The following is a 24,092-nucleotide window of genomic DNA, read 5'->3' as shown; positions in this document are numbered from 1 at the left end:
ATAATTATTTGAATATTTTAAACACATCAATATTAAATAAATGCTTTGTAAGAATATTTATGTATGGAATTATTTTTAGTGTGTTTTTTTGGATTTTGTGGTGTTGGAATTAGGCGGGAAAATTTGAGGTAAAATTTTGATGGTATAGAATCACTCATCAAACTTGTAATTTCAATAAATTCCTGTTAAATTTTAGAGAACTTAAATTTTTAAATCACACTAAAAACAACTAACTTATTTATGTGGAACTAAAATCATCCCACCCTTCCATAAATGTTTATGGAATATAAAAAAAACAAAAGACATCCATTATGCTAATCACATATGATAAAACAGAAGTTGTGAGCTAAAACATCGAGTTGGGGACCACACGCAAACGTCACAATAGTCACATTAAATGTTTAGACCCCAAAATCATCAACCATGTTTAAAGAATCTGAGACTTCGCTTTTTTTGTTCGGAGTTTTATTCAATCCGATCCGAAGAAAAATTCGCCGTCGGCGACAATGTCCAGCACTCAAACAACCATTTGACCCGTCATCGTTCCACATTGAAAATTCATCGCGCGATAGTCGGCCTAAGGAGCATCCAACAGGAACTAAATCTATGGAAGAACAAAAATTAGAAAGGCCATGCCGTGTCACGTTTAGTACGTGGCATTTCTGCAGGAACACGGACGGCGGGCTGAAGCGTCCACCCAATCCAACGCGGTCTCCGGCGCCTTGTACGACCAGTACATTGCCACGTCACGTGGCCGTACTATAGAGCCTCACAGTAAAAGGCTACTGTTAGATGTTCGCGGTTGGGTTCTATCCTCTGGGAGACGGTGAACCGGCTGTCAAATTTGTCTTTGTTGGTGTGTTTGTGGTTCGGCTGTGAAGGACCCGGCAGAGGCTGTGGGGATTTCGTAATTCTAGACTTACGGTGGCATTCTGGGACACATGGGTGGGATTGAGCTGGCGACCTCCCTTGCACTAATCTGATCTTAAAAGTCAAGCTGGATACATAAGGGTTTGAACAAATTACAAATTCATTCCCGAGAGTGCATGGGTTTCCATGAGCATTAGGGTCGTTTCGGTCGGTTGTATTGCGAGATAAGTTGCGTGTCGGTTTCGCAGAGGATAAATTCCAAGCGAATTTGAGTAAATCATACAAATTTCATGGTCTATTGAAGTTTGGTCATGACTAGGTACTCAGAAACTTGTCCGTGGCCGCTTTAATTCATTTTGCAGTGGGTAATTTACTGTAATTTAATATGGGATAGCCGGCCTTCGTCCAGACTGTTGAAATAATGTAAAAATTGGTGCTTTTGTTGATCCTTATCTCTGCTTCTCCCGGGTCCTTAAATTAGTGCAGTTTATTCTTTATTTCATTAACTCCGTCAGCACAGATCGATGGATTTATTTCATTGCGGCGATGCTGCCTTGAATGAATACCTTTTTGAACAGATTGTTATGTTCCTGTAATTTGCATTATCTTCGTGCAAACAGTAAGTAATCAAAGAAGCCAGATTTTGTTCATAATCGTATACAAATTTGATAAGTGGTGTTTGGTTGAACAGCAGTAAAATAATTTTTCAATCTTCTAGAAATGTCTTAATATAATTGTACGTTCGGAGCTTTCCAGAGTTTTCCGTCATTAGTAATATTTATTAATCTCAATTTATGTGTTTTGTTCTTAATTTCCATTCCTCTGTATTTGCATATTTAAATCTTAGATTTGTTAATATTTTATTTACTGACTTTTCTGCCTTTATTTTTCTGTTTTTTTGCAGGTATTCTCTCTGATTATGTTCGAATTACTTTTCTTTTGAAAACCCCCTTTTGGTGAAATCGGAGGAAAATGCAAAACTTGTTAGCACCTAACCAAACCAGATCTCTATTGGTGCTGACAATTTGATTCTTTAGATTGGGTTATGCCAAAATACTTAGTGTAACCATTAACGTTTGTGATGAAGCGATTGACGCAGATGCATTTCAGTTTTGCGAATATGGAAAAAAAGTGGTTAATTCCTCTTGCCTTCTGTTCCCTAGGATCTCTGTTTCTTCTGGTGATAGACTTCAACACGGGGAACATTTATACCCAGAACACATTAAATTCTATATTAACAACTTTCCGTTTTGGGGATGTCCTCGGTTCTTCAAAAACAGTGTTTGCAGAGTCCAAGGTCGTGCTTCCTGCCCCTGTCGCTCGTCCAGGGCCTCCGAGATTTGCCTACCTTATTTCAGGGTCGAAAGGTGACGGGGGGAAATTAAAAAGGACTCTGGCATCTCTTTACCATCCCTTGAATCAATATGTTGTGCATTTAGACAGGGAATCTTCGCCGAAAGAAAGAGTAGACCTTGCCAACTATGTCAGATCAAATCCGATCTTTGCAGAGGTGGGCAATGTGCATATGATTACTAAGGCTAATATGATCACTTACAAAGGACCCACCATGGTTTCAAACACACTTCATGCTGCAGCTATTCTCCTGAGAAAAAGTAAGGAGTGGGATTGGTTTATCAACCTCAGTGCATCGGACTATCCTCTTGTAACTCAAGATGGTATGCTTTTTTCCTTCTTTATTGTACCTTATATATTCAATTTATACGTTCAAGTCGTTCATAGAAATATAATCTGAGTCTATGCAACAAAACATGTGAAGACTCCTTTTGCCAATATTATAGTAATGACTCTGAAACCAACATGTAAATCAAGTAGGAGGATTGGACAGTGAAGCTAGAAGAGGTCCTCAAATTGCTATATCCATCTTATGCTATGCAGCTACTAAAAACAGGGGGATGAATTGTATGACCCCGCACAATTTGTTACTGCAATAATAGCCTTTTTGGTTTTTGAGTTGAAAAAATGTTTATGTCTAGTCACTAGTGTTCTGTTTCAAGGATTGAATTGATTTTCTTTTATGGACCTCTCGGTCTTTGGATTTTTTTATTAATTTTCTCACATCCTCTGAATGTTTATATTAATTATCAAAAAAATATTCATGTCTAGTCACATTCCTTTAAATGTTTATATTAATTATAAAAAATTGTTTATATTAATTTCTTTCATGGATCTCTTGGTCTTTGGATTTTTTATTAATTTCTTATCAATTTCTTATCTCCCGAATGATTTATTTGTCTCTAACATTTGAGAGTCGCCTACACGCCCTCTCAAAGGTAATTGAGACAACTTCCTAACATTCATTTAGTTAGGGGAAATTGTGAAGAGTAAAGGGACTTGAACTTTGTTTATGGCTAGCTAACAAATGTTGATAAAGCAATTTGATCGTTCGCTTTGTTGCAGACTTGCTCCATACATTTTCATCGCTGCCTAAGAATCTAAATTTTATTGAGCATACCAGCAGTTTAGGATGGAAAGAGTAAGTGCAGTTTTTATATACATCTTATACTTGTCACAGCAGAAATTGCTCTGTTTTGTTTTTAAGAGTTCATTGCTTACATTTATATACCAAATGCAGGAATCAAAGGGCAAAACCGATTATTATAGATCCTGGACTGTATTTGTCTAGGAAGTCTGACATTTTTTGGGTTGCCCAAAAAAGAGACATTCCTACTGCATTCAAATTGTTTACAGGTGTTGTATTAGTAACTATTCATCTTTTTTTCTTTTCCATCACAGATTTATGTGGATTGCTTTCATGGACAATATTCTTTAAGAGAGCTATATGATAATTCTTGTTGTTATGGGCTAGCATGCTATTATAGGTGTAATGTCATGCTATTGATAAACATGGTTGAAAGAAACTCAACAATGGAGATTCATGGTCGCTTAGTTATGACTGCAAAGCATGGATCCTAACATGGGATGCCTTTTTTTTTTTTAAACTGAAACAGAAAATTTTATTATAATCAAAAGGCTGCAGCCAGGGCTAGCAACAGTTACACAGTGCTGCTCAGAGTTCTTCAACAGAAGTAATCAGTTGTCTAATGTTACAAAAAGAACCTTGCAACATTTTGGGAAGTATACATCCCAAGTTGGCCTATAGAGAGCCTGCTTCACAAAAACACCTAACAAATTTATAACACGGAATTACATAAAATCAATGTTAAACATGTACACTATCAGCTTCTTCCTGGATATCATCAGATTGTGGGGGGTTCTGCTTCTCAGTTTCCATAGGGCCCTTTAACTGGTGAACTGTCTCCTCATCTTTATGGTCAACTTGGATCGAATTCTCTGTGGGCTTGTTGTTTGAAGCCATAGACACAGTTCCTTTCATTAAGGGCCAGATTATGGAGCATGCTGCACTCTGCCTCCAGAATGTCAATCTTTTTCTTTTTCTGTACCAACAAGCTCATAAAATTTGCTTGTTGTGAAACACGATGATGTTCATTTTCATTGACTTTGGGCCCTTGGGGTTCATAGAGAGTAAGTTGCTCCTGTTGGAGTGTATAAGATCCTCAAGTCATCACAAAATTCTATGGAATTCCTGCACATCTCTATTCTGCATGCTTCTCAAACTTGCATAATGAAATTGATGAGGATATACTATACTAGCTCTAACAATTCTGTTCAAGTGTACATAAGGATTGATATCAAAGCTTCCGAGGTCCCATTGATTGCAACCCTGTTCAGTAAGACTGATGCACAAGAGAGACAGAACCTCAACTCCTGGAACCAAGGTGGTGAGAAGCAATCCTGGGAAAAAGAGTCCAAACACTAAACTCATTGACATTGGACAACCTATTTTCACCATGATTCCAAACTTTAAACAGTCCCCAGTTCATATAGCTAGACTCATGAGAGTTTGGGTCAATAGGGAGAGTAATGAGTGAAATGTTTAAACAGAGGCAAAGAAAACCTAATTTGAAAATTTTGAATTACAGAGGCCAGGGGCTCCATGGCGCCTGAACTCTAGAACCAACCAAAACATTCCACATCCAAACACAAGGATGTGTAGATTTTCCTTGAAATTCTGTAACTGCTCGAATGAACAAACTGAAACTAGGTTCGATTCAACAAGACACAAAATTTCTCTACTTTAAATTTGCAGCAGAATAGAAACAGAAATAAAAACACAGTCACAAGATAACAATGACACAATGGTTTTTCTAGGGTACCCAACTGGGAAAACCCTTTGCTTGCTGTAGAAGTTTATTGAAAAATTTTGAGCATATGAATTTCTTACAAGGCAATACTGTTTCACTCGAGAACACACTTGTTATCACTGCTTGGACTAAGCTTGAAAACCCTTGCAATCCTCTCAACCTAGCTCCTACTTCCTTGCACAATCCAGCCCATATTTCCTAGCGCGATAGTGGCTCCTATTATTTAGGAATTCCTCCTAAATCCTAGCGCTGGTCTGCAAGGAAGTCTCCCTCTTAATTCTGCATATAGGCTCCTCCTTGATACGCTCTCTCAACAAGATGCTCTCACACACACAAACCTGTGCATACAAGAATGATACAAACTGTGCCTTCGTCCTCCTTTTAAGCAATTCGATCATGCTAATTCTGGCAAGTACAAATTTAGAACACAAGTGAAGTTCAACTTGTTAATTGAGTTAACTGCTCATGTAACAAGTCCTTGCTGTAATCGAAACTGAATCTCTCCAACTCGTCTTGTTCTAAATTAGAACTCGCACTTGGAGAACCACATAACTGAGCTGCCAATCTCTGCGCATGAGTTAACTACTCCATGAACTTGTCCTAACGCAAAGAACTCGTGCTTGCTAAAGGAAGAATTGATTGTGGTCTTTCTTGACTAAGGCACGAGTCAAGAAGAGCTGCCCTTGATATACCTTTCAATACTCCCTCTTAGTGGCGAAGGTGCTTTTGAAAGAACCTTTTCCACCTGGATCTATCTCCAACACTACCACGTTCTCTGCTGCCGCAACTGCTCCCTCTGAACTAGAAGGCTTCCCTGCTTTCTTCTGCGGAATCTGATCTGAAGACTTGTTCTTTCCAACCATGGTCTACGAGTCCATCACTTTAGTCGTAAGTGCCATGTACCCTGTGTACCTCTGTGGCTGCGTCCTCTGGCTGAAGGTGATATTGGAAGATCCAACTCTCTCTTGATCTCCCTTAAACAAATATTTTGCTCACTTGGCTCAAACTCTCCCTATATTAGGAGTCACTGATTGAGTGGTTGCCTCCACTCACCCCGGGCTATGCTCCTCATCATTTTGTTGGTTAGCCCAACTGCCAACTAGCAGAGACTCAAACTGAGATACTGGCTAAGGCTTCAACTTGAGAGCTCTATTTTGCTCTCGCTCAACCATCACTTCTCTACTCTGAGAACTTTCTGCCTTGCTGCTCAAGGCTGTACCTGTCTCAACCTATAGTAAGTACATATTCTTCTTCCTTACACCTATTTGCTTCTTACATCCAGAAGCTAAGTGTTGGAGGTAAGCCTTACCTCTGCTGAAGATGACATTATAACCCTTGTCCTCAAGGGTAGCTACTAAAACAAGATTCTGCTTTAATCCTGGAACATAGAGGACATCTCTGAGATGAAGAGGATTACCTGACTCCCTCTAAACGCTGATAGTACCAACTCCTTTAGTTGCATACTGGCCATTATCTGCTAGCTCGAATTGCATGTCCTTCTCCTTCAGGTGGCTAAAAAACTTATTGTTCCCAGTCATGTGGAAGGATGCTCCTGAATCAATATACCATAAGCTTAGCTTACCATGCAAGTAATCAATGAGAAATCTTTCTCGAATTGGGCAGAAAACGCATCTACCTCCGCTATTGTAGCTACATGATCCTTATTGGACTCCTTCTTCTGCTTAGGGCACTTAGTGGCATAGTGCCCAAATTCATGGAAATGGAAGCACTTGATCTTTCTTAGATCCTTCTTCTTCTTCTCACCCTTCTGTTTGGGCTCGGCCTTTCCTTGGCCCTTATTGCCCTTGGCTTTGCCTTCCATGGCAAAGTTCTCCTCGTCCTTTGTCTTTGTTGATCTACCATCTCTGGTCCACATCTCTAGATCACTTCTTGAATGCAATCACCCCATAGCCTTTCCCAACTAGGAAAATTTTCTCTGCCATTTATTGCATCCTGGAAGCTATACCAAAAGTTATGAAGTCCTAGTAATGCAAAACTCACCAGGTCACTCTGGTACAATCATACCCACACCACCTAGCTCATCTCTAACTTGAGTGAACTTTGAAAGATATGTGATGATTGGCTCATCTTTGCTCATCTGGATACTTGTTAGCTTCTTTTTGAGAGCAAGCTTCCTGGCATCATTGGTACCCTGAAACAAATCTGTGATAGCTTTGTACATCTCAAACATTGTCTTCTTCTGATAGAGATGGGAAACGATACGATCTTTGACCCCTTCTAGAATGGTCCTCCTCGCCTTTGTGTCATTCTTATTATATGCTGGATCAATTGTTGGGCATTTGTAGGAGGCATTTGTTCTTGCTTCACAAACTCAAACACTCCATTATCTTCTAACACTACTGTGATCCTCTCCCTCCATGAGTAGAAGTTAGAGGCTCCCTCTAAATTGTGATCTGACCTCAGTCGTAGGAACGCTATACTACTATCGAAGGGACTGCTTTGCTATGCTTTTTAAAATCTGCCCTCACTAATCAACACTGCTCTACCAAAGACAATGAACCCAGGGCTTGATAAGGTTGCCCACTATCAGTGATATTGCTCCACCAGTATCATAAAACTTGGGCACAAAACACTGTTGTTCAATACTCTTGTTGACATCCCTTTCACTAGCAACAAGGCTCCATAGAGATTAGCCTACTCGCAGCCCAAACATAAACCTAACACACCTCGACCCACTATCAAGAAACCTGCATTTCTTCCCAAACACTTCGCTCTTTTGCTCAACTATCTGAGGCTAGGTTTGCGGTTATACTTCAGGTTTGTAATTCCAGAATTTGACCTAAAAAGCCTCTCCCTTACTGCGTTGCTACCCGAGGTAAATCTGACCTCCAATCCACAATAAAATAGGCCCTTTCTGAGCCTTCTTATCAACAGATTAGGGCCTCAACCCTCCTCCCACAACACAAAATTTTGACCCTTTATATAGACAACAGATTAAGGCCACTATCCCTTTCTCAACACACAAAACCTTAGCAAATTAATCACAGAATGATGACCTCCTTTGATTGGCTCGAAATCTCTGCGCACAGGCCTCCTTTGTCCCTTCTCCGTGTGCTAGTCTTTATGCAAATGTCTGCTTTAATACCATGCATATTTTCCTTGAAATTCTGTAACTGCTTGAATGAACAAACTGAAACTAGGTTCAATTCACCAAGACACATAATTTCTCTACTTTAAATTTGCAGTGGAATAGAAACATAAATAAAAACACATTCACACGATAACAATAAAACAATGGTTTTTCTAGGGAACCCAACTGGGAAAACCCTCTACTTGCTGTAGAAGTTTATTGAAAAAGTATGAGCATATGAATTTCTTACAAGACAATACTGTTTCACTCGAGAACACACTTGTTCTCACTGCTTGGACTAAGCTTGAAAACTCCTGCAATCCTCTCAACCTAGCTCCTACTTCCTTGCGCAATCCAACCCTATTTCCTAGTGCTGGAAATCTCCTATTTCCTAGTGCAATAATGGCTCCTATTATTTAGGAATTCCTCCGAAATCCTAGCGCTGGTCTTCAAGGAAGTCTCCCTCTCTATTCTGCGTATAGGCTCCTCCTTGATACACTCTCAACAAGATGCTCTCTCACACACAAACTTATGCATACAAGAATGATACAAACCATGCCTTCGTCCTCCTTTTAAGCAATTCGATCATGCTAATTCTGGCAAGTAAGAATTTAGAACACAAGTGAAGTTCAACTTGTTAATTGAGGTAACTGCTCGTCTAACAAGTCCTTGCTTCAATCGAAATTGAAGCTCTCCAACTTGTCTTGTTCTAAATTAGAACTTACACGTGGAGAACCACATAACTAAGCCTCCAATATTTGCGCATGAGTTAACTGCTCCATGAACTCGTCCTAACACCAAGAACTCGTGCTTGCTGAAGGAAGAATTGATTGTGGTCTTTCTTGAATAAGGCACGAGTCAAGGAGACCTTCCCTCGCTATACTTTTCATTACTCCCTCTTAGTGAGGAAGGTGCTTCTGGAAGAACCTCTTCCACCTGGATCTGTCTCCAACACTACCACGATCTCCGTTGCTGCAGCTGCTCCCTTTGAACTAGAATGCTTCTCTGCTTTCTATTGCGGAATCTGATTTGAAGACCTGTTCTTTCCAGCCATGGTTTGTGATTGCATCACTTCAGTCATAAGTGCCATGTACCTTGTGTACCTCTATGGCTACTTCGCGTCGATGAAGGTGACACTGGAAGATCCAACTCTTTATTGATCTCCCTTAAACAAATCTTTTGCCCACTTGGCTCAAACCCTTCCTATATTAGGAGCCACTGACTGAGTGGTTGCCTCCACTCGCCCTAGGCTATGCTCCTCATCATTCTAGCTGAGGCTCCATCTTGCTCTCGCTCAACCATCACTTCTCTACACTAAGAACTTTTTGCCTTGTTGCTCAAGGCTGTACCTGTCTCAACCTATAGTAAGTACATATTCTTCTTCCTTACACCTATTTGCTTCTTACATCTAGAAGCTAAGTGTGGGAGGTAAGCCTTACCTCTGCTGAAGATTGACATCATAACCCTTGTCCTCAAGGGTAGCTACTGAAACAAGATTCTACTTTAATCCTGGAACATAGACGACATCTCTGAGATGCAGAGGATTACTCGACTCCCTCTAAAAGGTGACAATACCAACTCTTCTAGCTGCATACTGGCCATCATCTCCTAGCTCGATCTAAAACTGCATGTCCTTCTCCTTTAGGTGGCTAAAAAACTTCTTGTTACCAGTCATGTGAAGGATTCTCCTAAATCAATATACCATATACTGCTATCTGCTAAGCTTTCCATGCAAGAAATCAATGAGAAATCTTTCTCAAACCGGGTAGAAAATGCATCTACTTCTGTTGATGCAGCTACATGATCCTTATTGGACTCTTCTTCTGCTTAGGACACTTAGTGGCGTAGCAACCAAACTCATGGAAATGGAAGCACTTGATCTTGCTTAAATCCTTCTTCTTCTTCTCGCCCTTCTGACAAAATTTTGCCTTTCCTTGGCCCTTCTTGCCCTTGGCTTTGCCTGCCAGGGCAAAGTTCTCCTCGTCCTTTGTCTTTGTTGATCTACCATCTCTTGGATCTCTCCCTAAATGCTGTCACCCCATAGCCTTTCCCAACTAGGAAAATTTTCTCTGCCACTTACTGCATCCTGGAAACTATACCAAGAGTTATGAAGTCCTAGTAATGCAAAACTCACCAGGTCACTCTGGTACAATCACACCCACACCACCTAGCTCATCTCGAACCTGAGAGAACTTTGAAAGATATGTGACGATTGGCTCATCTTTGCTGATCTCGATACTTCTTAGCTTCTCTTTGAGAGCAAGCTTTCTGGCATCACTTGTACCCTGAAACAAATCTGTGATAGCTTTATACATCTCAAATGCTGTCTTCTTCTGATAGGGATGGGGAATGATATGATCTTTGACCCCTTCTAGAATGGTCCTCCTCGCCTTGGTGTCATTCTTATTATATGTTGGATCAATTGTTGGGCATTTGTACGCGGCACTTGTGCTTTCTTCACAAACTAAATCACTACATTATCTTCGAACACTATTGTGATCCTCTCTTTCCATGAGCAGAAGTTAGAGGCTCCCTCTAAATTGTGATCTGACCTCAGTCGTAGGAATGCCATACTACTATCCAAGGGACTGCTCTACTCTGCTCTTTAAAATGTGCCCTCACTAATCAACTTTGCTCCACCAACGACAATGAACCTAGGGCTTGACAAGGTTACCCCCTATCAGTGATATTGCTCCACCAGTATCATAGAACTTGGGCACAAAATATTGTTGTTCAATACTCTTATTGACATCCCTTTCACTAGCAACAAGGCTCCACAGAGATTAGCCTACTTGTAGCCCAAACATAGACCTTACATACCTCGACCCACTATAATGAAACCTTCGTTTCTGCCCAAACACTTTTCTCTTCTGCTCAATTATCTGAGGCTAGGTCTGGGTCATACTTCATGTTTATAATTCCAGAACTCGACCTAAAAAGCCTCTCCCTTATTGCACTGCTACCTAAGGTAAATCTGACCTCCAATCCACAATAAAGCAGGTCCTTTCTAAGCCTTCTTATCAGAAGATTAGGGCCTCGACCCTCCTCCCACAACACAAAACTTTAGCCCTTTAGATAGACAACAGAGTAAGGCTGCTATCTCTTAACACACAAAACCTTAGCAAATTAATCACAAAATGATGACCTCCTTTGACTAGCTCGAAATCTCTGTGCATAGGCCTCCTTTGTCCCTTCTCCGTGTGTTGGTCTGTATGTGGTTCTCTGCTTTGATACCATGTAGATTTTCCTTGAAATTCTGCAATTACTTGAATGAACAAACTGAAACTAGGTTCAATTCACTGAGGCACATAATTTCTCAACTTTAAATTTGTAGTTGAATAGAAACACAAATAAAAACACAGTCACACAATAACAATAAACAATAGTTTTTCTAGGGAACCCAACTGGGAAAGCCCTCTTCTTGCTGTAGAATTTTATTGAAAGAGTTTGAGCATATTAATATCTTATAAGGTAATATCGTTTCACTCAAGAACAAACTTGTTCTTATTGCTTGGACTAAGCTTGAAAACCCCTACACTCCTCTTAACCTGGCTCCGACTTCTTTGTGCAATTCAGCGCCTATTTCCTAGCATTGGAAATCTCCTATTTCCTAGCGCAATAGTGGCTCCTACTATTTAGGAATTCCTCCTAAATCCTAGTGCTGGTTTGCAAGGAAGTCTCCCTCTCAATTCTGTGTATAGAGTCCTCCTTGATATGATCACTCAACAAGATGCTCTCACACACACAAACTTGCTCCTCCTTGATTTGCTCTCTCAACAAGATGCTCTCACACACACAAACTTGTGCATACAAGTATGATACAAATTGTGCCTTTGTCCTCCTTTTAAACAATTTGATCATGCTAATTCTGGCAAGTACTAATTTAGAACACAAGTGAAGTTCGACTTGTTAATTGAGTAATTTGCTTCAATCGAAATTGAAGCTCTCCAACTTGTCCCATTCTAAACTAGAATTTTCACTTGGAGAACCACATAAATGAGCTTCCAATCTTTGCGCATGAGTTAACTGCTCCATGAACTCGTCTTAACACCAAGAACTCGTGCATGCTAAAGGAACAACTGATTGTGGTCTTTCTTGACTAAGGCATGAGTCAAGAAGACCTTCCCTCACTATACTTTATAACAAGATCAACACTATAATGCCATGCTTCAAAGGTTCATTATAACTCTTTTGAGGATTTGAGCCAAAAGAAAGTCTAGTGAAAAAAGCACTAGGCAAGATGAAAACACAACAACCATTGGGAAGCAAAATCCATGATTCCCCTAATGCACAATCTCTTGAATCGACCTCTCTTTCTATAAATGATCCAATGCAAAACCCAAAGGTTGGCAAACCACCCACGATTGAGAGGAATGTTCCCTAAATGGCGATGTCCACCAACACGCCAACCAAATTTACACCCATTTCCAAGACTTGGCTTAGCCATAATCCCGCAGGCCTTGTATTGTTCACCAACTAGGTATTCAATAACCACGAGCTTGGTAACGGTATGCATGCTGCAAAGGGAGTAGTTTTCCCTTATCTCATCCTTCTCGATGCGACTACAATTTGGTGTGAGGATTCAATTCATGCGAGAATTAATGAAGGTGATTCACTAATGCACTAATATACTTGGGGGATAGGAAGGGTTGCATGCTCCCCATTTTAACCATAGTGTCGATGCTTAACTTGGTGGCTAACTTTGCTCACGTATCAGCTTCTTCATCAAGGCCCCTTTTAATGCGATAGAAGGAGACCTTAGAGAATGACTGGACTTCTTGCTTGACTCAATCAAAGACATTCTTTAGCTTTCTTCCCTTTGGAAGAGATTTTCCTAGCATTATCTTTATAACAAACATTGAATCTCTAAGGACAAATAGAACTTGAACATTGGATTCTTTAGCCAAGATATGTTTGCATAGAAGAGCATATGCGATAGAAGGAGACCTTAGAGAATGATTGGACTTCTTGCTTGACTCAATCAAAGACATTCTTTAGCTTGCTTCCCTTTGGAAGGGATTTTCCTAGCATTATCTTTATAACAAACATTGAATCTCTAAGGACAAATAGAACTCGAACATTTGATTCTTTAGCCAAGATATGTTCACGTAAAAGAGCATATGCCTTTCCAAAGTTATTTGTAGCTTGGCTTGCACCTCAAGCAAATGAAAAAATTGTTGTTCCGATGGGATTGTGAAGATTCTCACCATTGTTAAAAGATATTCATGATGTGCTTTTTTGGTGGAAACCTAGTAGTTTTCACACTTTAATACAAGTACGTAGATGAAATCAATCAACATGGATAAAATATTCATGTTGGGGCTAACATACATGCACATAAATAAATATGTGGACAGATATGTGCATCCATGCATCCACCTATTTAGCTATTAAGGTACTTAAAGTTCCCTATGTCCAAAGGATGACCCTTGTGGGCTTACATAATGTGAGCCTTGTTGGCTTGAAGTGTTTCTTGTGGGCCTGAAAATAAATCCAAGGATTTGTGGACAATGTTTTCCTCTCTTCTCTGTTCTTTCTTAGCGTTTTCCTAATTGTGTTCCCCTTTATCCAGTCCCATTAATTCATCTTCACAACTTTGTGCTATCTTCACCATCTTCCTTTACATTAGTCTAGTAAAGGCTTGGAGCACACTTTCGTGGGATTGTAACTTAGTAATTATAATAGAGAGGTTTTATACAAGATCAAATATCTAGCTCATCTTCAAAATAACAAAACCCTCTAGGAAAATGGGAGTGGTTTTCAAAATAAAAGTAATTTGTAAAGTAAGTGCATACATTCATTTGTAAAAAAATATGAAGATTGGACCAAGGTATTTTATAAAAAAGAGTAGGCCACAAATCCAACCACTATGAGCGCTAGCAAAAGCCCAAAATTGCGCTAATCACAAACCAAAAACACTTTTTAAACTAACTTGGCTGCTTGGGCACATAGTCATAGAAGGTCCATAATAAAGTGTAACATCAAATGACTTGTGGCCCATAAAATAGAAGGCTAACATCAAACATTAGTGGGGAGGAACCCAACATTGGGTGGTAGATTGTCATGGTCCTTGGGGATTAGATCCCATATATTGACAATAGGCTCATGATCAATCACACTAGGTTCATGGATAAAATATTCGTGTTGGGTCTAACATACATGCACATAATAAATATGTAGACAGATATGTGCATCCTTGCATCCACCTATTTAGCTTTCAAAGTACTTAAAGTGCCCTATGTCCATAGGATTACCCTTGTGGTCCTACATAATGTGAGGCTTGTTGGTTTGAAGTGTTTCTTGTGGGTCTGAAAATAAATCCAAGGATTTGTGGACAATGTTTTCCTCTCTCTCTATTCTTTTTCAGGGTTTTCCTAATTGTGTTCCCCTTTATCCAGTCCCATTGATTCATCCTCACAACTTTTTGCTATCTTCACCATCTTCCTTTACATTAGTCTAGTAAAGGCTTGGAGCACATTTTCTTGGGATTTTAACTTGGTAATTAATAATTATGATTGATCTGAAATGGGGCATTAAAGGCTTCTTGTCTAGCTTACAAGAACCTCTCCCACTCCAAAGCTTATATATTCCCCAGAGCTATGCTTATGCTTGATAAATGCGGAATTAAATAACTTGAAATAGGTGTATGTTTGTGTTTGTCCTTAACTGTTTATGTGTTTTGAGTTCATTTGCTTATGCTGAAATAAAACTCAGATAACAGTAAATAAAAGCAGCAAATAAGCAAACACATGAGACAACAATGTAATATGGAGTTCACCCTGATATCTTGGGCTACGTCTCCTTGAGCTCTAATCAACTCGACTAGGCTCTTTGGGATTATGGCTTAAATTCTTTTACAAGCTCCACGCTCAACTCCATTGGTTTACACTGAACCTATGGGTTTAGAAATACCATCTTATCCCGCTGGCTGTCCATACTCTGCAGACAGATCTAGGCTTCTCTGGACTTGACTCCTTCAGTCAGTGCTCTGAGCTTCTTGAGCTTCTGGCCTCTCTGACTCCCTCAGAATTCTGTATTGTCTCTGGAACTCCTTCTTCTGTCTTCAACACACTTCAGACACCAGCAACAGCTGGATCATTTGATCTCTTTGCTATTCTCTCGGCTCTGGCTCTTAGCTCTGGCTCTTGGCTCTTACGAGCTTCTGGGTTCGCTTGACCTCTAAGCGACCCTCTGCTTCTGAGTCACATCGACTCCGAAAACTGCCTCCTGGCATATACTGAGCTTTCCAATGGATTCCTCAGCATGCAAACATCTCTGGGCTTCTCTGAGTTGCCTCTGCGCATTACTCTGCCTGCCTGTGTTATCAGTGGTTCGCTTGACCTCCAAGCAAATCTTTGCAATCCTCCGCCTCCCGGTCAATTGAGCTCCCTGTGCTTTTTGTAGTACAACAGTTATAGTCGCCTCCATCATTGAAGACCAACTGTTTCATTACAAGAATCCGTTTACAAATGGAAAGGAACCGGTAGGCATGGCCACCCGATCGTTTTGCCTTCCTCTGGCCGAAATGGCCAAATAACGTATAAACACAGGAAAACGCATCATGAGCTGTTTAATCCGGAACTCAAAATGCATTCAATCGCATTGATAAACCTACGGGTCTGTCCTGTCATCGCGATTCGCAATCGCACAGGGGGAATGCTTAAAACCCAAATACACAGGAATACATTAAAAATCTGAAAGTCCGGACTTCAAATAATATGCAATCACATCCATAAACCCATCGGGCCCGCCATTCTATCGCAAATTGCAATCGCATAGGCGTATGGCCAAAAAACCCAATACACGGGAAATACATAGAAATCCCGTAAATCCGGATTTCAAAAGTTATGAAATCGCGCTTATAAACTCTATTGGGTCCGCCTTTTATCGGCATATCGCAAGTCGCCTATGGCAATGTGCATTGGCCCTTTGTATCAGGGATCACCGATTGCCAATCGTCGATCACATCAGCGTATTGCTATTGGCCCAATCGCATGTCGCAATGTTAATGGCCCTTTATAAAGTTGCGATCCTGATTGCGATATTGGTGCATCGCATGTCGCAAGTCGCAACGGCCCGGGGTCTGTTCCTCCGCCAATGGGCTGCGCCAATCTGATAAATACCGCCGACGCCGATTTGCCGATCAGATCTTGACCGTTGATTTGCGCGTTCGATCTAACGGTCCACGTGCAATCGTGCTACCGCTATCGCAATTCCTAAAGGCCAGGGCCTTTAACATTGCGATGTGATATTTGCATATAAAGCCTTAGGCCCATTTTAATAAGGATTTGCCTCCTTTTTCTAAGGATAATGGGCAAACTTTTTTTTGCGATAACTCCTTCATCCGAAGTCCATTTTAGCCCATTCAAATTGCATTAGATTCAGATTGAAAAGATCTATGCAATGGGACTATTTTCAGAAGCATCCTTTGACTTTCATTTTCTTTTGTGAGGAACATTTTTAGACTTAGAAGTCTATTCTAGATCCATTTTGGATCACGCCTTCCCACTAAAAAGCTTTTGGTCTCCAAAAGAATGATATACTGACCTGAACAGTAAATGAGAGTAACAACACTCTCTTTTTTCAGCCTCCATACACTTGCCTTGCATAGTGTCTCTGGACCAAAGCCTCTAAACACTTTCCTTCCTGGATGTGCTTGTCCTCCTGGGAAGAACTATTTTCCTCCTTGACTTCCTGCAGAACTTCTGCTGAGAAGGTCATAGAAGGTAGTTTGATCTTCTCTGCCTTGATCATTGATCCAAGGTAGCTCAAACCAATGTGAAGTTACATCTGCTTCACAAAATTTTCATTTGTACCTGTTTGACATACTGTCAACAACAACTGTTAACAATAACAGGATTACACACAACAACTGGATGGCCTAAACTCCTTCTTCAACAAAAGAAACAGATTTCACATCTTGTGAACACCTCCATGTCTTTACATCTGCATACAAATGATTGACTAGATAACAAGCCAACAAAACATGCCTTTAAAACAATTGACCCATCAAGTCAAGCATGTGGAAAAAGAATTCTATAGTTATTTTTCAAAGATGAAACACTTCATCATTATCTCCATCTTGGAGACCAAATCAACTTTTCTCAAGTCAATATTATCATTACATGCATGCCAAAGCAATAAACCCTTCAAGTTAATTACACATACTTTGTTAAATACAAGGAAATCATCAACATCCCTGTGTTCATGCATACCAAGCTTATGCATGCATTTCATCTTTCAACTTTCGCTTAAGTACACTGTACTTTCGAAGTTGAAATGAATATAATGTTGCAGCAATAAAGTGAGTCTCCTACTCAACTTTTTTCATTTACCTTCTTGGTAAAAACCTGCAACTTGCATCTCATTAACAAAGAAATGCAAATAGATGCAACTTGATATAATGCGTCTTCAAAAGACATGCAACCTTAATTGGATAAGAACTCTAACCATTTCTTACCAATTCATTTCAAAGGTCCTTCCTTTGTCTGCACATCAGCATCAACATGTGAATCATCCTGAAACACATCAATCATGGAATCTTTCTTTCCATTCTTGCCATTTTCTCTTTCCACCTTCTTCAAGTTTCGTGGAAGCATTGTTGGATTCGAAGTCCAACACTTTTCAGCAATGTGTCCTTGCTTATGGCAGTAAGTGTAACACATGTGCATCTTCTTGACAGCATGTTTGCCTTGTCCAATGGACCTTTGGCTTCTTGCTTCCTTTCCTTCAAAAGTTCCCTGTATTTGGCCATTCTCTTCCAACATCTAGAAACATTATGGTTATCCAAACCACAAAAGGAACATGCAATTCTTTTCCCATGCTTATATGGAAATTTATCATGCTGAACATAATCAAAAGAAATATTAATAGAACTAGATTTATACCTCTCTTTGACCTTTATTGCCTTCATGAGGAGGTGAATCAAATGAAGGAGTGGCTTCCTTTGGAACACCATCAACCTCTTCAACGGTTTCAGAGTTTCCACAAATCTCTGGTTCAAGTGTATGCTTATGAACACCTGCATCCTGCAAATGATGTTTCAAGCTATTGCATTCCCCATGAATACGATCTTTACACTCTTGAGGTAGAAGACTTGAAATGAAACTCCTTGGAACTGTTTCAATTGTCTTCATGGCAGCTTTGGAACATTCTCCATAAGCTTGTCCATAGCCAAGACCCAAATACTTAGGCCTTTCTTCAACCATTATTGGCTCAACAATACCTTGTGCATGTTTGCCCAAGTCTTTTCCTTCATAGCCCATCTTGGACATTAACTTGGAACCTATGCCTCTGGTATGTTTTTCAAAAGAACCAACATAAATATTCTTAGAGGAATTTGAAGACAAACAGGAATTATTTACCTCTTCTTCAAGCTGATACTTGACTAAGGCTTCTTTGGTAACAAATCGCTGTGTCTCCAACTCATGCATTCTTTCCAGGTTCATATTTGCAATATGAAGTTGCCTCTCCATTTCCTGCAATTTGTCAAAAAGCAACTGCTTCTCTTCCTTCATGGAATTCAACTGCTCTCTAAGTATGATGCTCTTCCTTCCATCCTCATACATTTCTCTCACCATATCCATCATGGTGAACAAGTCTTGCTTCTTGTCTTCATCAAAGAATCTTGTGAAGAAAGAAGAATTTGAGGACTCACTTGTAGAAGTTGTCATTATCAAAATGAACAAAAGAACTTCAAACAAGATTAACAAAGAGCTTATTCAAGCAACCTTTTGCAACAAACCTCTTGTGCTTCAAGGATTGCTTTGAGGTCCTTTGGGATAAGAAGAATGCCTTCAACCCTTTTTCCTTCTTGTCATCTCCTGGACTTAGCTAGCAGCGTTCCCTGAACCTTGGCAAACTCAAACAATAGTCAGTTTACAAGCAATCAAACAGCGAAATCCTTGCCACTGTTTGAACACCTTTTAAGTCAAACAAGCATATAGATTGCTCTGTCAATCAGCGTCCACCCCTGATACCACCTGCATCATGATACCATCTGCTCTGGTATAACCAGTTCTGATATAACCTTCTTTGAAGGTGGGGTTAATCAATCATTGCTTTGATATAACCGCTTCTGATATGACCAGCTCTGATACCACCTGATCTGAAATGGGGCACTAAAGGCTTCTTGTCTAGTTTACAAGAACCTCTCCCACTCCAAAGCTTATATATTCTCTAGATCTATGCTTATGCTTGATAAATGCGGAATTAAATAACTTGAAATAGGTGTATGTTTGTGTTTGTCCTTAACTGTTTATGTGTTTTGAGTTCATTTTCTTATGCTGAAATAAAATTCAGATACAGTAAATAAAAGCAGCAAATAAGCAAACATATGAGACAACAATGTAATATGGAGTTCACCATGATATCTTGGGCTACGTCTCCTTGAGCTCTAATCAACTTGACTAGGCTTGGGATTATGGCTTAAATTCTTTTACAAGCTCCACGCTCAACCATAGTTTTAAAATTCGGCCGATTCGAAACGAAAACGACCGAGTTGATACGTTTCATTGCCCAAAAATGTGACTCGGTGGAGGAAATGGTTCAGTAGGCCGAGTCAGCCATGACTCGGCCGAGTCATTCAATGACTCGGCCAAGTCATGGCTGACTCGGCCAACTCGGCCGTTTCTGTATTGACTCGGCCGAGTCATAACCAGTGGCCTGTAACCCCATCAAAACAACGATTTGACATTTTTTTAATGACATTTTGAAGTGTTTGCTGATTGGTTTGAACTCCAATGTGTTTTATGAATTAGTTAAATGTTATTTGGGGTCCATTTCCCCCTCCCAAACCCTATTTAACACACTCAAATGCTCTCTACTATTGATATGCTATTCAAATTTCATGGTAATGTTAAATTCTTAAAGTAAAAGTGACATTCTCCTTAATCTTCATTTTCATCCTTTTACTTAAATTTTTAACATTACCATGAAATGACTCAGGATGTTTGAGAGTGGTTTCGGCCTCATTGGATTTCATATGGAGAAAGTAGAATTTTAGATTTCATTCAAAATCCAGCAGACTTATCAGTTTTTCAGGATTTCAGGATTGCAATGTTTCCATTGAATTTTGTCATGTATTAGGGTATGGAACTCGTATTTAATCAAGAGCACCAATCCCTCTATGTACCTTGATGTTAGTGACATTGGTTGTCGAACTCCTCTGGGATTCGCTCCCAAACCAGGAGCTTCTGAAAATGTCGCTCCCGCTCCCGTTTTCGCTCCTGCTCCCAAGTAACACAAAGAAGAGAAACCGTTTGGATAAAAAACGATTAAATGATCTAGTTTATGTCCAATACAACCTCCGGTTCAGACGAAACCATTTGCTGGACAAAAGACCTGATTCAGATCCCATTGTGTTGGAAGACATTGATCCAACATCAGATTGGGTAGTGGAGAGTCGTCCAGCAGAGTTTGATGCTGATGAGGATCTTGATTTAGATTTAGATATTGAGACATCAGTTGAACTTGAACATGCTGTTCAGTTGAATGCAGATCCCAATCCACCAGCCTCAGTCTCACAGCCAGCAAGGACTCCAGTTGTAGGTGCTTCCTCTGCTCAGCCACGACAGAAGCGCAGCCGCATATCTACTCTATCTCAGCTTGCATCTGCTGCAGTTGCACAGCCTGCTAGTGGTACCACTTCTACAGCTGCAGTTGGAGATGATGATGATGAGGAGGAGCCATGGGGCCCCCTATCTGACTCTGATGATGATCCAGAGATTGATCGACATGATCTTGGCTCCTCTGGCAGTAGCTACTAGCCCTTAGCTGTAGTACTAGTACTGGAGTTTGGTCACAGTTTACTTTTGTTGTAGAGGCCATTTCTAGCCTCCTTGGTTATGTGTTTTTTGTTTTGAGTCTTTGATCATGTATGACAGTTGACTATGTATTGCCATCGGGTACCATTTTGATATAATGGATTGGTTCATGAGCGTACTTTGATCATATGTTGTCTTCCATCTATATTATAATGCTTTGTGTTTGGAAACATGAATGAAAATCTTTAAAATCTTTAAAATTATGTTTTTTTTTATAAAAAAAATAAATATTTAATGTATTTTTTACAACGACCGAGTCATTGAAATCGAGCCGGCCGAGTCATTACCGTTTCGGAGTCGGAGTCGGAGTCGATCCTCGGCCGAGTCGGAGTTTTAAAACTATGCGCTCAACCCCATTGGTTTACATTGAACCTATGGGTTTAGAAATACCATCTTATCCCGCTGGCTGTTCATACTCTGCAGACAGATCTAGGCTTCTCTGGACTTGACTCCTTCAGTTAGTGCTGTGAGCTTCTTGAGCTTCTAGCCTCTCTGACTCCCTCAGGATTCTGTATTGTCTCTGGAACTCCTTCTTCTGTCTTTAGCACACTTCAAACACCAGCAACAACTGGATCATTTGATCTCTTTGCTGTTCTCTCGGCTCTGGCTCTGGCTCTTGGCTCTTACGAGCTTCTGGGTGCGCTTGACCTCCAAGCGATCCTCTGCTTCTGAGTCACACCGACTCCGCAGACTGCCTCCTGGCATATACTGAGCTTTCCAATGGATTCCTCAGCATGCAAACATCTCTGGGCTTCTTTGAGTTGCCTCTGTGCATTACTCTGCCTGCCTGTGTTATCAATGGTTCGCTCGACCTCCAAGCGAATCTCGGCAATCCTCCGCCTCCTGGTCAATTGAGCTCCCTGTGCTTTCTGTAATACCGCAGTTACAGTCGCCTCCATCATTGAAGACCGACTGTTTCATTACAAGAATCTGTTTACAAATGGAAAGGAACCAGCAGGCATGGCCACTCGATCATTTTGCCTTCCTCTGGCCGAAATAGCCAAATAACGGAAATACACAGGAAAACGCATCATGAGCTGTTTAATCCGGAACTCAAAATGCATTCAATCGCATTGATAAACCTATCGGGTCCATCTTGTCATTGCAATTCGCAATCGCATAGGAAGAATGCTTAAAACCCAAATACACAGGAATACATTGAAAATCCAAAAGTCTGGACTTCAAATAATATGCAATCGCATCCATAAACCCATCGGGTCTGCCATTCTATCACAAATCGCAATCGCATAGGCGTATGGCCAAAAAACCCAATACATGGGAAATACATAGAAATCCCGTAAATCCGAATTTAAAAAGTTATGAAATTGTGCTTATAAACTCTATTGGGTCCACCTTTTATCGGCATTTCGCAAGTCGCCTATCGCAATGTGCATTGGCCCTTTGTATCGGGGATGGCCGATCGCATCGGCGTATCGCTATCAGCCTAATCGCATGTCGCAATGTCAACGACCCTTTATATAGTTGCGATCCCGATCGCCGATCGCCAATCGTCGATCGCGATATCGGCGCATCGCATGTCGTAAGTCGCAACGGCTCGGGGTTTGTTCCTCCGCCAATGGGCTGCGTCGATCCGATACATACCGCCGATGCCGATCTGCCGATCAAATCCTGACCGTTGATCTGCATGTCTGATCTAACGGTCCACGTGCAATCGCGCTGCCGTTATCGCAATGCCTTAAGGCCAGGTCCTTTAACATTGTGATGCGATATTTGCATATAAGACCTTAGGCTCCTTTTAATAAGGATTTGCCTCTTTTTTCTAAGGATAATGGACAAACTTCTTTTTGCGATAACTCTTTCATCCGAAGTCCATTTTAGCCCATTCAAATTGCATTAGATTCATATTGAAAAGATCTATGCAATGGGACTATTTTCAGAAGCATCCTTTGACTTTCATTTTCCTCTGTGAGGAACATTTTTAGACTTAGAAGTATATTCATCAATAATAGAAGGGTTTTATACAAGATTAAATATCTAACTCATCTTCAAAATAACAAAATCCTCTAGGAAAATGGGAGTGGTTTTCAAAATAAAAGTAATTCGTAAAGAGCATACATTCAGATTTGTAAAAAAATATGAAGATTGGACCAAGGTATTTTATACAAAAGAGTAGGCCACAAATCCAACCACCATGAGTGCTAGCAAAAGCCCAAAATTGCGCTAATCACAAACCAAAAACACTCTTTAAACTAAACTCGACTGCTTGGGCACATAGTCATAGAAGGTCCATAACAAAGTGTAACATCAAATGACTTGTGGCCCATAAAACATAAGGCTAACATCAAAAATTAGTGGAGAGGAGCCCAACATTGGGTGTTAGATTGTCATGGTCCTTGGGGATTAGCCCCATATATTGACAATAGGCTCATGATCGATCACACTAGGTTCCCAACCATCATTGCTAGGGATAGGTGGTCATTCACCATTAAAAATGATGATCATGAGTGTGGGAAACTTGACAATTTTCTATTTCGGCATAGGGTGCCAGTTATGTTGGTATTCCCTTCGTTCCTTGACTTCATGACTAACTAGATGGCATAGCTTACTTCCCAGGTCTAGCTTCTAGGAGGTTGGGCATTATTAAATAAAGCATCATTCCCTTTCTTTCAAATGAAAGAGAGTATATCCACTCTTTGCCATGGCCATGAGGCTTGAAAGTTAATAGCTTGGGGGAATTTATCCCCTAATAGGGGTGCTTTCCAGGGAAAGGATGTGGGAAGGACTTGACCATAGAAGTCGACAATCCAATCCTAGGAAAACATGGCAAGGGGACAAAAATAGAAGAGGTGTTTAAGCATATATACCATAGATAGGACACTTAGGATGTGTGACCCCTAGGTGGGTTCATATCCTACTAACAAGCAGACCACCCGTAATTAGCGACCAAATAAGAAGGATTTTTTAAGGGTCCACTTGGAGCCTAAACAAATAATTCTTATGTTTTGTTTTCGGTATCCAAAGCTTGTTTTAATTGGCCCTCAAGAAGAGGCTTGGACATAGTCACTTGTAGCCATTAGATGGATTATAGTTGGTGAAGGCTTTAGATATGTCCAATTTCCACCCTTGTACCTTTCCCTAAGAAATTTTCAAGCCTAGGTTGAT

General features: G+C 40.3%; 1 protein-coding gene across 3 annotated transcripts in view; it reads left to right on the top strand.

Moving 5' to 3' along the window:
* The first annotated feature begins 794 nt into the window (after positions 1-794).
* LOC149228934 (beta-glucuronosyltransferase GlcAT14B-like) overlaps positions 795-24,092 on the top strand; it is a 54,055-nt gene continuing 30,757 nt past the window's right edge. Inside the window, exons 1-4 of one of the 3 annotated variants that reach the window (XM_089378423.1) lie at positions 799-1,189; positions 1,775-2,546; positions 3,289-3,364; positions 3,464-3,579. In XM_089378423.1, coding sequence (XP_089234549.1) covers positions 1,952-2,546; positions 3,289-3,364; positions 3,464-3,579 — 787 coding nt within the window. In that variant the 5' untranslated portion in view covers positions 799-1,189; positions 1,775-1,951. Of the gene's footprint in view, positions 1,490-1,774; positions 2,547-3,288; positions 3,365-3,463; positions 3,580-24,092 lie in introns of all 3 variants that reach the window. The other 2 variants (XM_089378422.1, XM_089378424.1) reach the window with 2 other exon arrangements.

This window comes from Pinus tabuliformis, chromosome J (genome assembly GCF_031772625.1).
Source record: "Pinus tabuliformis cultivar Carrire ecotype Pingquan chromosome J, CPIR1, whole genome shotgun sequence".
Classification (NCBI taxonomy): domain Eukaryota; kingdom Viridiplantae; phylum Streptophyta; class Pinopsida; order Pinales; family Pinaceae; genus Pinus; species Pinus tabuliformis.
The sequence above is the reverse complement of the archived record's forward strand: the minus strand, read 5'-3'. Positions and strand labels throughout refer to the sequence as shown.